General features: G+C 45.0%; 1 protein-coding gene across 2 annotated transcripts in view; it reads left to right on the forward strand.

Annotated features, from left to right (window-relative positions):
* LOC143928514 (F-box only protein 31-B-like) overlaps positions 1–15,986 on the forward strand; it is a 44,762-nt gene that overhangs the window by 14,673 nt on the left and 14,103 nt on the right. The window contains exons 3-5 of one of the 2 annotated variants that reach the window (XR_013262419.1): positions 11,079–11,153; positions 11,245–11,353; positions 13,007–13,149. Coding sequence is in view for 1 of the 2 variants with exons in the window: in XM_077453347.1 (XP_077309473.1) it covers positions 13,116–13,160 (45 nt within the window). In the remaining variant the exon portion in view is untranslated. Of the gene's footprint in view, positions 1–11,078; positions 11,154–11,244; positions 11,354–13,006; positions 13,161–15,986 lie in introns of those variants that run through there. The other variant, XM_077453347.1, reaches the window with a different exon arrangement.

Here is a 15,986-nt window from a genome sequence, read left to right on the forward strand (position 1 = left end):
GCAAGAGGAATAGCAAAGAACAACCACTGTGCCCAACAGCTAACCAGGAGGCAGAGGCGGCATACGCAATGGCTGCCCCCATGGACATATATTAACCACTTCAGCCTGGACCATTTGGCTGGCCAAAGACCAGAGCAATTTTTGTGATTCAGCACTGCGTCGTTTTAACTGACAATTGCCGGTCATGCTATGTGGCTCCCAAACAAAATTGACTTCTTTTTTTCCCCCCACAAATAGAGCTTTCTTTTGGTGGTATTTGATCACCTCTGTGGTTTTATTTTTTGCATTAAAAACAAAAAAAGAGCAACAATTTTGAAAAAAAGCAATATTTTTTACTTTTTGCTATAATAAATATCCCCCAAAAGAATATAAAAACTAATTTTTTCCTCAGTTTAGGCTATATATTCTTCTACATGTTTTTGATTAAAAAAAAAAATCACAATAAGCGTTTGATTGGTTAACCACTAGGGGGTTAGGAAGGGGGTTAAGTGTGTCCTAGGGATGTGTTCTAACTGTTAGGGGGTGTGGCTATGAGTGGCACGTCACTGATCGCTGCTCCCTATAGCAGATGAACAGTGACAGGTCACTAGGAAGAACAGGGAGAAGTTGTGTTTACACTGACATCTCCCCATTCTTCAGCTCCGTGACATGATCGCGGGACACCGTCGGACATCGAGTTTGCGGGTCCCGTGGGCATGATCTTGGAGCTTGCACGCGACCACAAAACAGCAAATTTAAAGGGACGTACCTCTACGCCCATTTGCCTATCCGTGCCATTGTGTTGACGTATATATGTTCGTGCGGCGGTCAGCAAGTGGTTAACATATTTTTTTTAAATAATTTTAAGTGGTTAATGATTACCAATCAGGTGTTTTACATTGCAGGGTTCTGTATGCAATCTAAAATGTTTATATTACAAGTATCAGAGGGATAGTGATTGGATTGTGATATGCTGAATAGATGAGGTCTAGTGTTGGGTAAAAAGAGCGTGACTTACTTCTGGCGCTATGTATCCAATCGTTCCGGCTACGCCCGTCACCTTCCTATTACCAAACAGATCCATTTCTGCCAATCCATAGTCTGCAATACGGACGTGACCTTCATTGTCCATTAAGATGTTGCTCAACTTGAGGTCTCTATGAACTATGCCACGTCCGTGGAGGAACTCAAGTCCGCAGGCTATTTCCGCCGCAATGAATCTATAAAAGAGAAAAATTCATTAGATTTTACAGTGATTAGACTTAAGTATAAACATTATCCATGGGCAGGGGGAGGGAGTACCTGGCTCTATCCCATTACCGGTCCCAACTTTGAGCTTGTTTAGGTTACCGTATGGTCGGAGTTCTGGGCATGGCACCTGCTCACCATTTCTGGTATTTCTGGAGTCTCCTGGGAGAACCCATTGGTAGGATCCAGGCTGTAAACATGCTTGTCACAGCAATAGGCATGTGACCGGTACTATAAGACCCCAAGTCTCTCCTCTGCCCTTAACAGCATTCACAACACCGAGATCTGAGTTTTTGAATGATTTTGATTTCTTAAAAATGTCAGGTCTCAATGTCATCACATCCGTGGTACCATAGCGGAGAGCCGATCGATCACGATCACAGCTTTGTTCAGCTGTCTGACCAGCCAGTAGACGTGCCGGCTGGTCGCCTGGGTCTCCCGGTAGGATGAGAGAGCCTGAGAAATCTGTGGTAGGTGCCGGGAGTGGAGGAAGTCCCCTCCTGCTGCATGTAAAACCAATCCAGCTGTTAGTTAGACCGCCACCTCTAAAAAGCAGTACCAGGGTTATGAGGTACCAGTACATCATTGGTCCAGAAGTGTTAACCCCTTCGTGCTGGTGGTATGCATATATGTGGCCTCTAGGTGGGTGGGAATTAATGCTGAGAGGCCGCATATATGGGTGCCAGAATGTAAACAGAGCTGTCCTGAGGATGCACTCCCGGCACAGTTACTGCTGCCTAAAGGAAAGCTCCCGATATCTACATGCGATTGGGAGCTCTCTGATCATGTGACCACTGTGACAGCCAATCATGGCGGTGGTCACATGATCAGAAACCCAGCTCCATCTCCCGGCAAACCTCTTAGAGAACGTTACTAGGTGACTCTGGACTGTCTCCATCTCCTTCCCCACATGGTGCAATCACTGCCGCTTTGGAGAAACTGGGATTGCAGAATGCCATGTGTGTGAACAGTCTACTTGGAACACCAACCCTACTATGATAATATAGCGTATCTAAGCTTGGGAGAGGCGCCGGGTCCCCAATTTTTGGCGGGACGGAGTGAAATTACTCTAAAGTATCTACGCCAGATCTGGGTGGACTGATGTAGCTACGCATTCTAATGGAGTCCAATGTAATTCTAAACTCCTAAAAGCCTGGATTGTAAAGCAACATATCTTATAAAGATTACTTTCTATTCTATTCTCATTGTGGTGATGAGACTTACCTTATGACGGAAATAGGAAGAGGGAAATGTTTATTGGTGAAATCAAACAGATCCCCTCCAGAGACGTATTCCATAGCGAAACAGGCAGAATGGCGGGTCTGAAAAGTGGTGTAAAGTTGGGTGAGGAATGGACACCCTGCCGCCATCTGCATGACCTTCTGCTCTGTTTCAATGGCGCTACGTTGATCTGAAGTCTTCACTACAGACTTGATGGCCATGATCTTCTTGGCTGCAGAATGAGTTGCCAGAAAGACCTGTCCGAATCCGCCTTCTCCGAGCAGGCGGTGCAATATGAAAGGTGACTGGCTGTCGCCGTGTGATGGTATTGATTGGACATTTCCTGCTGTGACAAGTTTGATGTTTCTAGTGTCACAGCTCGGGGGAGTGACAAGAGGCGGGACTTCTGCTGCTGCAATCCTCAGAGGCTTTCTAGCTGGTGCGGCATTTCTCATGATCTTTCTAATCGCTGAAATATTTCTCATGCCCTCTCTAGTGTCACAGCCGGGGGGAGTAACAAGAGGCGAGACTTCAGCGGCGACGGCAATTTTCATGGGCTTTCTAGCTGGCGCGGCATTTTTCATGATCTTCCTAATGGCTGCAATATTTCCCCTGATGTTATTAGGGACACAGCTCTGGGGAGTCCTCACAGATGATATGGTGTGGACTACATCCCTCTCATGATCCAGAAAGCCATTAAATGGCTCAGGTCTTATCTCTGGAATCATGCTTTCCATTATAAATGGTCTCATTTCACTGGTTAAAAACACAGTGAAAATCATACGCTAGAAGAAGAAATCTCTTAGGAGCTCAGAATAGGTCTTCACACCAAGAGAAGTCAGACTCTTCTGAGCTCCACAGGTGTGAGACTGCTTTTTATAGCGGCACTGCCAATGACATCCTAGAGCTGGTCACACTGACCAATCACATCGCAGTGCTTGTCACGCCGGCCAATCAAATCACAGTGCTGGTCACCGTGACTCCTCCCCTAAGTTGGCAAAAAGCCAGCCAGTACAGTCACATGACCTCAGCCAGTACAGTCACATGACCTCAGCCAGTACATTTCTGGATTTCAACTGTCAACTGTCAGATTTCAAATTTTCTCTAATCTGTGGGGGAGGGGAGGATGAGATGACTGCTGAGATTTACATTTCTGCAATAAACAAGTTTATTTCTGTTTTACTTCCCATAAATAGATAGATAGATAAATGTAAAAAAATTACAAATAACAAGAAAAACTACCCCATCCATGAAATGTGATGTCCTCATATTGACAAATTTCACAAAGATAACACACCAGGATAAGGATCCTTCTCCCCCTGTCATCTCCAGAAGGTTTTAACCCTTTCATGACCAGAACATTTTTGCTATTTAGCACTGTTCTACTTCAATTGGCAATTACATCATTATGCAACACTGTATACAAATGAAATTTACACTTTTTTTTACCCACAAATAGAGCTTTCTTTTGGTGGTATTTGATCTCCACTGGTATTTTTATTATATAAATAAAAAAACTGAATATTCAAATAAATGTAAAAAAGACCAAAAAAAAATGTTTCAGTTATAAAACATATCTAATAATATAGTTTTAAAAAAAATCTTCATAAATTTAGATCAAAATGCATTCTGCTATTTGTCTTCGCTATAAAAAAAGATGTATATTAATTGTTTTCTTACTTATAGCATTTACAATATTTTTGTTTAAAAAAAAATGAAAAAAGACTAAAAATGAAAAAAAAAATTTTTTTTTACTTTCTGCTATAAATCATATCCAATGTGTATATATTTTTGGTTAAAAAAAAGCCAAAATGTTGAAAAACAATATTTATTATTTTTTTTATGAAAAAACACCAAAAATTAAAAAAAAGGAATATTTTTTATTTTTGTTTATAAAACATATCCAATAAAATTATTTAAAAAAATTGAATTTCTTCATCAATTTAGGCCAATATGTATTCATATTTTTGGTAAAAAAAAAAAAAAATCCCAATAAGCGTATATTGATTGGTTTGCGCAAAGTTTATAGCTTCTATAAACTATGGGACATTTTTATTAATTTATTTTTAGTAGTAATGGCAGCGATTCGCGACTTCGAGCGGCACTGGAATATTGCAGCGGCCATTTGTGACATCTAACTGACAATTTTTGGGGACTAGTGAGGCTAATACAGTGATCAGTGCTAAAAAATATGCACTGTCACTGTACTAATGACATTGGCTTAGAACGGGTTAAACATCAGGGGTGATCAAAGGGTTAAATGCGTGCCTGACCAGAGTTTTACTACTGTGGGGGAGGTGGTTGTACTAGGGGAAGGCATGGATCATTGTACTACTCTGGGGAAGTGATCATTATTATTATTATTATTTTATTTTTTTTACACATTATGTTTGCATATAGCAATGAATTTTGTTACTTTAAGCAAGAAATTTACTGAATGAAAGAATGAAATGGATTCATTTAGTTTATTTTGTTGTGATTGGCCCCAGTCTACTCCATGTGATCACTGTGACTAATCTCAGCTAACTTTTGGTTACAGCGGTCACATGGTACTGACAGCGGACCGGTACACTGATCAGTCATCAGCTGTGTCTGGTAGAGACAGTCGGTGACAGATCACACCGCAGCACGCCCCCGCGTCATATGATGTCCACCTGAAGCGACAAATAGCCCCCCCCCCAAGCATCTTTCTGCCAGAGGCCGGACGGCAACGGATTAAGCAAATCCTATTGTGTGAATGTTTTTGTTGATTTCCTTACTGGAGATCCTGCCAGTAACGGCAGTTTTCTTAACCACTTCAATACCAGGAATTTACCCCCCTTCCTGACAAAGTCAATTTTCAGCTTTCTGAGCTGTCGCTGTTTGAATGACAATTGCGCGGCCGTGCTACACTGTACCCAAACAGAATTGTTATCATTTTGTTCCCACAAATAGAGATTTCTTTTGGTGGCATTTGATCATCTCTGCAGTTTTTATTTTTTGCTAAACAAATAAAAAAAAGACTGAACATTTTGAAAAAAAAATAAGTTTTGCTTTTTTGTTTCTGTTATAAAATTTTGTAAATAAGTAAGTCCTCTCCTTGACTGATAAGGCGGCACTCAGGGGCACTGATAAAGCAGCACCGATGAGGTGGCACCAGTGAGTGGCACTGACGATGGGCACTTATATGCAGCACTGATGGGTGCCACTAATATACAGCACTGATGGGCATTGATAGGCAGGACTGATCGGAACTTGTTGGAGGTACTGGTGGGCACTGATAGGTGGCACTGGGCACTGAAAGGCTGCAAAGAGGGGTACTTATGGGTGGCACTGATAGGGGGCACTGCTGGCCACTGATATGCGGCACTGATGGGCATTGATATGTGGCACTGATGGGCACTGATACATGTTACTGATAGGCATCCCTGGTGGCACTGGCAGTGGTAGGCATTGTGAGTGGGCACTGATTGCCAGCTGCCTGGGCATTGATTGGCAGCTGCCTTGACACAGATTTGCATTTCCCTGGTGGTCTGGGGGACATACCTGGTGTTTCAGTGTGGATGGTCATCCTGGTGGTCCTGGGCAGGATCCGAGGGGGGGCAGGGCTGATAAACAATCAGCACAGACCCCCCTGTTAGGAGAGCAGCCGATCGGCTCTCCTCTGCTCACGTCTATCAGACACGAGTGAGGAAAAGCCGATCAACGGCTCTTCCTGTTTACATCGTGATCAGCCGTGATTTGACATGGCTGATCACGTGGTAAAGAGTCTCCATTGGAGGCTCTTTACTGAGATCGGTTTAGCGGTGTGTCAGACTGACACACCGCACCACCAATCACCGCGATGCGCTCGGCGGCTGTTATCCTGCTGAACATCATATGACGCCCAGTCAGGATAACCCAACCACTGCCCAGCCGTCATTTTGCTATAGGCCGGGCGGGAAGTGGTTAAAGTGGAACTAAACCCTTCTCTCCTTTACAGCCAGGGGAGCTGCCATCTTAGCCTCTGTTTGATCTGCAGCAGCCATGGTGCTGCACATGTGATCAGATGTGTCACCAGTCATTTGATGGCTTAATAGTTCAGTTGAGAGCACAAGCAACTGTGTCAGTTAGCATTATTGACACGCTTTAAATGTTACTGTTGGGAATCTGTTATATTGATGGGTTTAGGCCACTTTAAGCAAATCCTTTTGTGTGAATCTTTGTTGAGTTTCTTACCTGGAGATCCTGCCAGTAACAGCATTTCCTGATGGGGACTTACAATGCTAAGACACTACTTTGCTATTAGCAGCAGTGTTGTCTTGCTGTGTGCTCTCTGCCATTGGGCCATTGGGCTGTCTATCATGTACACAACCCAACAGCCAACTGAAGTAGCTTCCATGGCCGGGTGACAACGCTAATGTAAATTGTGGCTTAGGGTTGTCATCCTGCAACAGGAAGTGCTGCTGCTACTGGCTGGGCCTCCAGGGAAGTAACTTTGTAAAATACAGAGCATCCGAAAAGTATTCACAGCCCTTCACTTTTTCCACATTTTGTTATGTTACAGCTTTATTCCAAAATGGATTAAATGTATTATTTTCCTCAAAATTCTAGAAACAATACCCCATAATGACATCATGAAAGAAGATTGCTTGAAATATTTGCAAATTTATTAATAATAAAAAACAAAAAAAAAATCCCATGTACAGAAGTATTCACAGCCTTTGCCTTGACACTTACAATTGCGCTCAGGTGCGTCCTGTTTCCACTATTCTTGAGATGTTTATACAACTTGATTGGAGTCCACCTGTGATAAATTCGGTTGATTGGACATGCACACACACCTGTCTATAGAAGGTCCCACAGTTAACAGTGCATGTCAGAGCACAAACCAAGCCATGAAGTCCAAGGAATTGTCTGTAGACCTCCAAGACAGGGTTGTTTTGAGGCACAGATCTGGAGAAGGGTACAGAAAAATTTCCACAGCATTGAAGGTCCCAATGAGCACAGTGGTCTCCATCAACTAGTAAATGGAAGAAGTTTGGAACCACCAGGATTCTTTTTGGAGAGTGGGCTTCCCGACAAAGCTGAGCGATCGGAGGAGAAGGGCCTTAGGGAGGTGACCAAGAACCCGATGATCACTCTGACAGCGCTCCAGTGTTTCTCTGTGGAGAGAGGAGAACCTTCCAGAAGAACAACCATCTCCACCAATCAGGCCAGACGGAAGCCACTCCTCAGTAAAAGGTACACAACTAGAGTTTGCCAAAAGTCACCTGAAGGACTCGCAGACCATGAGAAACAAAATTCTCTGGTCTGATTAACCACTTGCTTACTGGGCACTTAAACCCCCCTCAGTCCCAGACCAATTTTCAGCTTTCAGCGCTGATGCACTTTGAATGACAATTGCGCGGGCATACAACACTGTACCCAAATGAAATTTTTATCATTTTTTTCCCACAAATAGAGCTTTCTTTTGGTGGTATTTAGTTACAGCTCGGAGTTTTATTTTTTGCTAAACAAACAAAAAAAGATGCAAAAAAAAAAAAAAAAATCATGTTTTAATAGTTTGTTATAAAATTTTGCAAACGGGTCATTTTTCTCCTTCATTGAAGTGCGCTGATTAGGCGGCACTGATAGGCTGCATTGGTGGGCACTGATGGGCTGCATTGGTGGGCACTGATGGGCTGCATTGGTGGGCACTGATGGGCTGCATTGGTGGGCACTGATAGGCTGCACCGGTGGGCACTGATAGGCATAGTTAAGGCGGCACTAATAGGCACAGATAAGGCGGCACCGATGGGCACAGATAAGGCGGCACTGATGGGCAAAGATGGGCACAGATAAGATGGCACGGATGGGTGGCACGGATAAGTGGCACGGATGGGTGGCACGGATGGGCACTGATAGGTACCACAGATAGATGGGACTGATGGGCACTGATAGGTGGCACTGATAGGTGGCTCTGATAGGTGGCACTGCTGGGCACTGATGGGCGGCACTGCTGGGCACAGATGGGCGGCACTGCTGGGCACTGATGGGCGGCACTGGGGTGCAGCACCTTTGAGGCAGATTGGGTGGCACTGTGGGGTGGCACTGTGGGTGGCACTGTGGGCACTATGGGCACTGACGGGGGGCACTTACTTTTGCTTTTATTTTACTTCAGGATGGCACTGCGGGAGGCAGGTGGGCACAGGCAGGTGGCAGGTGGTCCCTTGTATTGATGGCCGTGATCGAGACTAATGTCCCGATCACGGCCGCCGGTGATCGGCTTTTTTTTTCTCTCCTCGCGCTGTCAGCGCGAGGAGGAATAATAGCCGGTTACCGGCTCCGTTCTATCACATGATCAGCTGTCATTGGCTGACAGCTGATCACGTGATAAGGGGTCGGGATCGACCCCTTACACGGATCGGTGATCAGGCGAGTCTCACAGACTCGCCGATCACAGAGCGCGCGCTGAGGGGCGCGCAGGCCGCTCGTAACCGGGACGACGTCAATAGACGTAGTCCCGGAAATGTAGGTCCGCGCTAATGCCGTCATTTGGCAATAGCGCGGATCTGTAGTGGTTAAACAAAGATTGAACTCTTTGGCCTGAATGGCAAGTTTCACGTCTGCAGGAAACCAGGCACCGCTCATCACCTGGCCAATACTATCCCTACTGTGAAGCATGGTGGTGGCTTCTGAAAATACAGATGACCTGGCTGTGACCCAGAACAAGCATGGAGCCAATGAGAGCAGATCTCCTCCTAATTTGTGTACTTGTTCTGGGTCAGTGCAAGAGAAAGGCTCAGAGCCAGAGGATCAGCATGACAGCCAGGCAGCTCGCTTTTCCAGGAGGAGAGGTTAGCAATGGCGGCTTGATGGTGATCCTAGTTCCCTGAATGTGTATGTATTCCCCAAATCTATATTTATTATGTCTGGCATCAAGTCTCTCTGTATACAGTTTTCTTAAAGTGGAACTAAACCCTTCTCTCCTTTACAGCCAGGGGAGCTGCCATCTTAGCTCTGTTTATCTGCAGCTGCCATTATGCTGCACATGTGATCAGTTATGTCACCAGTCATTTGATGGATTGACAGTTCGGTTGAGAGCACAAGCAACTGTGTCAGTTAGCATTATTGACACGCTTTAAATGTAACTGTTGAGAATCCGTTAAATTGATGGGTTTAGGCCACTTTAAGCAAATCCTTTTGTGTGAATCTTTTGCCAAATTTCTTACCTGGAGATCCTGCCAGTAACAGCACTTCCTGATGGGGACTTACAATGCTAAGTCACCAGTTTGCAATTAGCAGCAGTGTTGTCGGCCTGCTGTGTGCACCCTGCCATTGGGCCATTGGGCTGTCTATCATGTATACAACCCAACAGCCAACTGAAGTAGCTTCCATGGCAGGGTGACAACGCTGATGTAAATTGTGGCTTAGGGTTGTCATCTGCAACAGGAAGTGGTGTTGCTGGCAGGATCTCCAGGTAAGAAACTGTGAAATTCAATTTGTTTTGTTATAAACTGTATACAGTGAGATATGATGCCAGATATACTCAATAATTGATTTTGGGTTTCCATACACTTAGGGCCCTTTAAAACTGATCAGTTTTTGATGCACTTTTGTTGTTTAACCCCTTGGCGCCAACTGCCGCCGGTCCTTTAAAGGATTTGAACTGCTGGAAGGCGAGGCAGGGTGGGGCTTATGGTCATGTGACCAGGGCCAGACTGGGAATAAAAACCAGCCCTGGAAAGAATTCATACCAGCCCCATTGCATTTTTTATACCAACCCAACAGCAAACGCCATTATTTTCTTGTTCATGAAAGGGAAAACCATGCATTTTAAAGCACATTTGATTGAAGAGTGTATTTTATATAGATATAAATGTGTGTGTGTATTATATATAGAGAAGACAAATATAAAAGCACATAGGGCCTTTTTAAAATGGGATTTCCCCTCACTTCCAGTTGTGTCATCAGGACAGGAAATTAATAGAAATCACTTGATTCTCATATTGTCTATTCTGTATTAAAGCGGTCTGCCGGGACTCCGCGTTTTTTTTTTTTTTTTTTAAAGGGCAGCAGCTACAAATACTGCAGCTGCTGACTTTTAAAATAATGACACTTACCTGTCCAGCGCGCCTGCGATGTCGGCACCCGAAGCCGATCTCTTGATCGTCTCTCGGGTGCTGCCGCCGCCATCTTGGGTATGGGAATCAGGAAATGGAGCCTTTCGGCTTCATTTCCCGGTTCCCTACCACGCATGCGCGAGTTGCGCTGCACAATAAGGATGGACCCGCTGCCTCTGGGATCCGTGTGTTTCCCAGCAGGCAGCGGGGGACTTTCGGAAAGGGGCGTAATATACGCCCCTTTCCGCAGAGCGCTATCCTGGAAGTGGGTGCAGATACCTGTACTGTACAGGTATCTGCACCCCCCTCCCCCCTGAAAGGTGCCAATTGTGGCGCTGGAGGGGGGGAGGGTTCCGATGAGCGGAAGGTCCACTTTAGGGTGGACCTCCGCTTTAAATCTTGTCCCTACTGAAAATACATGTTTCCTGTTCCAAAACTAGTCATCATCATAATTTTATCATAATATCAGGAATATCATAATAAACATAATTATCAGCAAGTATTCGCTTCCTGCTAATTTATTACATATGTTCCTGCCACTGCTAACCAATTACATTGTTGCTACAGATGGTGAAGAAGGATGAGTTCTGTACCAAATGCCTTCAGACCGACTACCACCGAATGTCCGGAGGACGGCAGGAGGTAAGGGAGGACCTATCATCTCTTGTTCCGCAGCCATCCCCGCATATCGATGTATTAACTATCTTGCGCTTTTTAAAATTTTTGCCGGCAGGAATTTCACACGTGGCTGCGAGATGACTTGGGGAGGACGCTGGACGATATTTTCCATGAACATATGCAGGAGCTCATCCTGATGAAATTCATCTATATCTGCCATATGAGTAAGTGAGAGGACATTGGGGAAAAATGCTTCTTCTTATTCTTTCTTCTTTTCCTTCCTTTCTTCTTTTTCTTTTGTTCTTTTCTTTTCCTTCCTTTCTTCCTTTTTCTTCTTTCTTCTTTTCCTTCCTTCCTTTCTTCTTTTTCTTCTTCTTTCTTCTTTTTCTTCTTCTTTCTTCTTTTCCTTCCTTTCGTCTTCCTCCTCCTCCCCCTCTGGGAATTTGTATTGAAAAGGGGATGGTGATGTGTTTTCAGTGAGTCTCATCTTCAGCTATTATAATGTTTACCTAAAGATAGTTCCTGATAGGACACTTCTGATCCATATTTGCCTGGTTCTATTTCAAATTCAGCTTTGTAAGAGCTCCCTCTAGTGGCTGTTTTTTTCAAGCTGGGTAAAAGGTTCAAGTGCACCTGCCAGTAACTTTCCATGTTTCCATGAATACATTTCTGACCTGTCATAATATACAGGAACAGTATCATTTATCAGAAAAGTGTCACCTCGTCTACCAACCAACGTTCATAAACGGTGCGGTATACAAGGGGTTAAAGCAAGCAGCAGCCATAAGCTTGCTATTTATTTGTAGAGCCAGCAAAGGGCTTTTTACATGAAAGTGATCCTGTTTATAATCACTTCTATAGGGCTCTGAATGGTACACCTTCCCACTGCCACCACGTGCGGTGCTTCCCAGGCCCTCCCCTTCCTTGGGTATGCTCAAGACTGCGGCAAATAGCTTTACACATTTGTTCCCTGATCCCCTTTAAGATGAATCCAAAAGTGATGTGTATTACCCAATTTCTGGGTTTACAGCTGCAACTCCTTGGTTACTGGAGCCAAGGATGCAGCTAATCAAGCATGACCTGTGCTTGATTAGCTGTAATGGAGGACAGAGGGGAAATTGGTAGCCTAATAGGTGAACAAGCCCCCTATGTTATTGCATTGGGCAGGTGACCAGTTCTCCTCATGGAGACATTGGGGGTCTAGCCCCCCTCAATGTCTCTATAAAAATGATCTATCACCTACCCAATGCAATAACATAGGGGGCTTGTTAGCCTATTAGACTATCAATTTCCCCACTGTCCTCCATTACAGCTAATATATTACCCATTACATATGGGGGGTTATTTGCCCCTTGCAATAGCAATAAAGTTAAGTAAAGAAAAAAGTGTAAAAAATATATTATATAAAATAAATAAAAAATATTTATGTTTGTTTAAATAAATTAAATATATATATATATTAAATTAAAATAATTTTTTTTGCCCCCAGCGTCTCCATAAAGAGGACCTGTAATCTGTCCAATGCTATTACATATGGTGGTTTGTTTGCCCATTGTGATAGCAATAAAGTTAAGTAGAGAAAAAAGTGTAAAAAAGATATCATATAAAATAAATAAAAATAATTCATTTTTGTTTTTTACCCCCAATATTTCCATAAAGAGGACCTGTCACCTGCCCAATGCTATCACAAAATTAGATGATGTCATAAGTCTGCTGCAAGCAGGAGGGAGCGGTCTCCTCTCTCCCAGTGATCAGTCTATGTGTTGTAACTTTGTAGCAAGTAGGGGCTGATCTGTGTCAGACATATGTGGACACCAAAGAAGTAGATGGTTGGCTTCTTTATCCTTTTTATCTTGTTCTTTTGTGTCTCTTTGCAGCAATTGCCTTACTTATCGCCGGATATATCACCCACCTAGCCGGCCGGATGATCTGGTAAAGCCTGGCTTTTTCAAGGGCACATATGGAAGCCATGGCCTGGAGATAGTCATGCTGAGTTTCCAGGGGATGACAGCAAAGGCCACAAAAATAACGGTGAGCAGGAGCCTGATGTGTTTTTCTATAAGGAAGAATATTGGATCCTGGGAACAGAGCTGGAATTCTATCCTTTTTCAGACCCGCTAAGCGGGCCGGGGGGGGGGGGGGGGGGGCCGTGGCCATACACTGAGAGTATTTAATTTCTTCATGTCTGTATATTGATACCTTTGCCCAACTTTCTCTAAGCCCTGCTATTATCTAGAGGTAAGCCCCTCCCATTATTTAGCAGTCCAATGCCAGAGCCTACTGAGGGTACTACATTGGGCTGTAGAATGCTGGTGGAAAGACTTGATTTAAGAATGGGCGGTACTTGCCTCACAGCCAGATAAGGGTGGACTCTGGGACCCTGATGTAAGTGGAGAATCTGATTGGGACCCTAGTGTAAGTAGGGAGTCTGATGCGGACCCTGGTGTAGATAGGGAGACCGATGGGGACTCTGGTTTAAGTAGGGAGACTGATGGGGACCCAGATGTAAGTAGGGATATTGATGGGGAGCCTGGTGTAAGTAGGGAGTGCGATGGGGACCCTGGTGTAAGTAGGGAGTGCGATGGGGACCCTGGTGTAAGTAGGGAGACTGATGGGGACACTGATGTAAGTAGAGAGTCTGATGGGGTTCCTGATGTAAGTAGCGTGTCCGATGGGGTCCCTGATGTACGTAGAGAGTCTGATGGGGACCCTGATGTAAGTTGGGGGTCTGATGGGGACCCTTATGTAAGTAGGGAGTCTGATGGGGACCCTGATGTAAGTAGGGAGACTGATGGGGACCCTGATGTAAGTAGTGAGACTGATGGGGGCCCTGATGTGAGTTGGGGGCCTGAGGGGGACCCTGGTGTAAGTAGGGAGATTTCTGGTGGCCCTGATGTAAGTTGGGGGTCTGATGGGGACCCAGGTGTAAGTAGGGAGTGCAATGGGGACCCTGGTGTAAGTAGGGAGTATGATGGGGACCCTGGTGTAAGTAGGGAGACTGATGGGGACCCTGATGTAAGTAGGGAGACTGATGGGGACCCTGGTGTAAGTAGGGAGACTGATGGGGACCCTGGTGTAAGTAGGGAGACTGATGGGGACCCTGATGTAAGTTGGGGGTCTGATGGGGACCCTGGTGTAAGTAGGGAGACTGATGGAGCCCTGATGTAAGTTGGGGGTCTGATGGGGACCCTGGTATAAGTAGGGAGATTGATGGTGGCCCTGATGTAAGTGGGGAGCCTGATGGGGACCCTGGTGTAAGTTGGGAGTCTGATGGGGACCCTGATGTAAGTAGAGAGTATGATGGGGACCCTGATGTAAGTGGGGAGTCTGATGGGGACCCTGATGTAAGTGGGGAGTCTGATGGGGGGCCCTGATGTAAGTAGAGGGTCTGATGGGGACCCTGATGTAAGTAGAGTCTGATGGGGCCCTGATGTAAGTGGGGAGTCTAATGGGGGCCCTGATGTAAGTAGAGAGTCTGATAGGGACCCTGATGTAAGTAAGGGGTCTGATGGGCATCCTGATGTAAGTGGGGGGGTCTGATGGGGACATTGATGTAAGTAGAGAGACTGATGGGGACCCTGATGTAAGTAGGGAGACTGATGAGGACCCTGGTGTAAGTAGGGAGACTGAAGGGGCACCCTGGTGTAAATAGGGAGTCTGATGGGGACCCTGATTTAAGTAGGGAGACTGATGAGGACCGGGATGTAAGGTGGACTCTTTTGGGTACCATATTGTAAGGGGGACTCTGATGGGGATCCTGATTTAAGCGAAGAGTCTGATGGTGACCCTGATTTAGGCGAGGGAAGCTTTTTTGGGGACCCTAATGTAAGGGGGACTCTGATGGAAATCCTGATATAAGCAAGGAGTCTAAGGGGGACCCTGATAAAAGGGAAACTCTATTGGGGAGAGAGCCCTCAGTCCTGATGTAAGCAGTGGACTGGCTCGTGGGAGGAGCTATGCAAATTTTAAAATGCCTTGATTGGTGGATATTATTCTGGAGCAGAGGGCTTTCCTAGGCAGGCTGTATTTGCACACAGTACTAAATAATACACTAGCCAGGCGCTCCAGCAGAATTGCATGAGAACAATCTGTGGAATGAGCTGTATACAACGGACTTGATGAAAGATGATTCCAAAGCCCAAAATCTACAAATGACTGGATGTCCAGTTCAAGTCATGATTTATTGTGTACCAGTTGTTGGAAGAACCCAGGCTGAGGGCGGAAGGGATGTGCCGGAAAGGACTCCGGTGACAAATGGGATTTATGGCAGCAGGCCGCCAGCCGCAACAGAGGAAATGGAGGACTTGCGTCGATGAAATCCAGAAGTCTACAGCCGCACACCGTGGACCACTGGAACGCTCCAAGGATTTACTAACTACACCTGTTGCCAGGGCAACATGTTTCAAGGCTCGTCGACATAGGCCATTCAACTACCAGTGGGTAACTAGATTAAAAAACAGCCATTATACCAAAAATAACTATACAGCTGTCCCAATATGAGAAGATTAAAAATGAAAAATAAAACTATGATGTAATAATAAATACAGTTACAGTCATAATATCCCACCAATGCATGTTTGATACAATACAAATACCAGAAAAAAGTACCTGGCTAAAGCCCATAATATAATGAAAGATTAAAGGAGATGTATGGAAGGGAGAGGGAAAAAGGAGGGGTCAGTATCAGGGGTTACATCCATCCGCACCCACAAAACTGTGCCCATGGATATGTGTGTGCAATCACAATTATATTAAACTGTGGATTTCCGGGTCCTCGTTGAGGCCATTTGGGGATAAGGTGTTTTATTTATGGATCCAATAGGTCTCGTGTTTACACAACACCGAGAATCTTTGGTA

Source organism: Lithobates pipiens, unplaced genomic scaffold (genome assembly GCF_037356315.1).
Source record: "Lithobates pipiens isolate NorthernLeopardFrog02 unplaced genomic scaffold, aLitPip1_a1.2 Scaffold_10, whole genome shotgun sequence".
NCBI classification, from domain to species: Eukaryota; Metazoa; Chordata; class Amphibia; order Anura; family Ranidae; genus Lithobates; species Lithobates pipiens.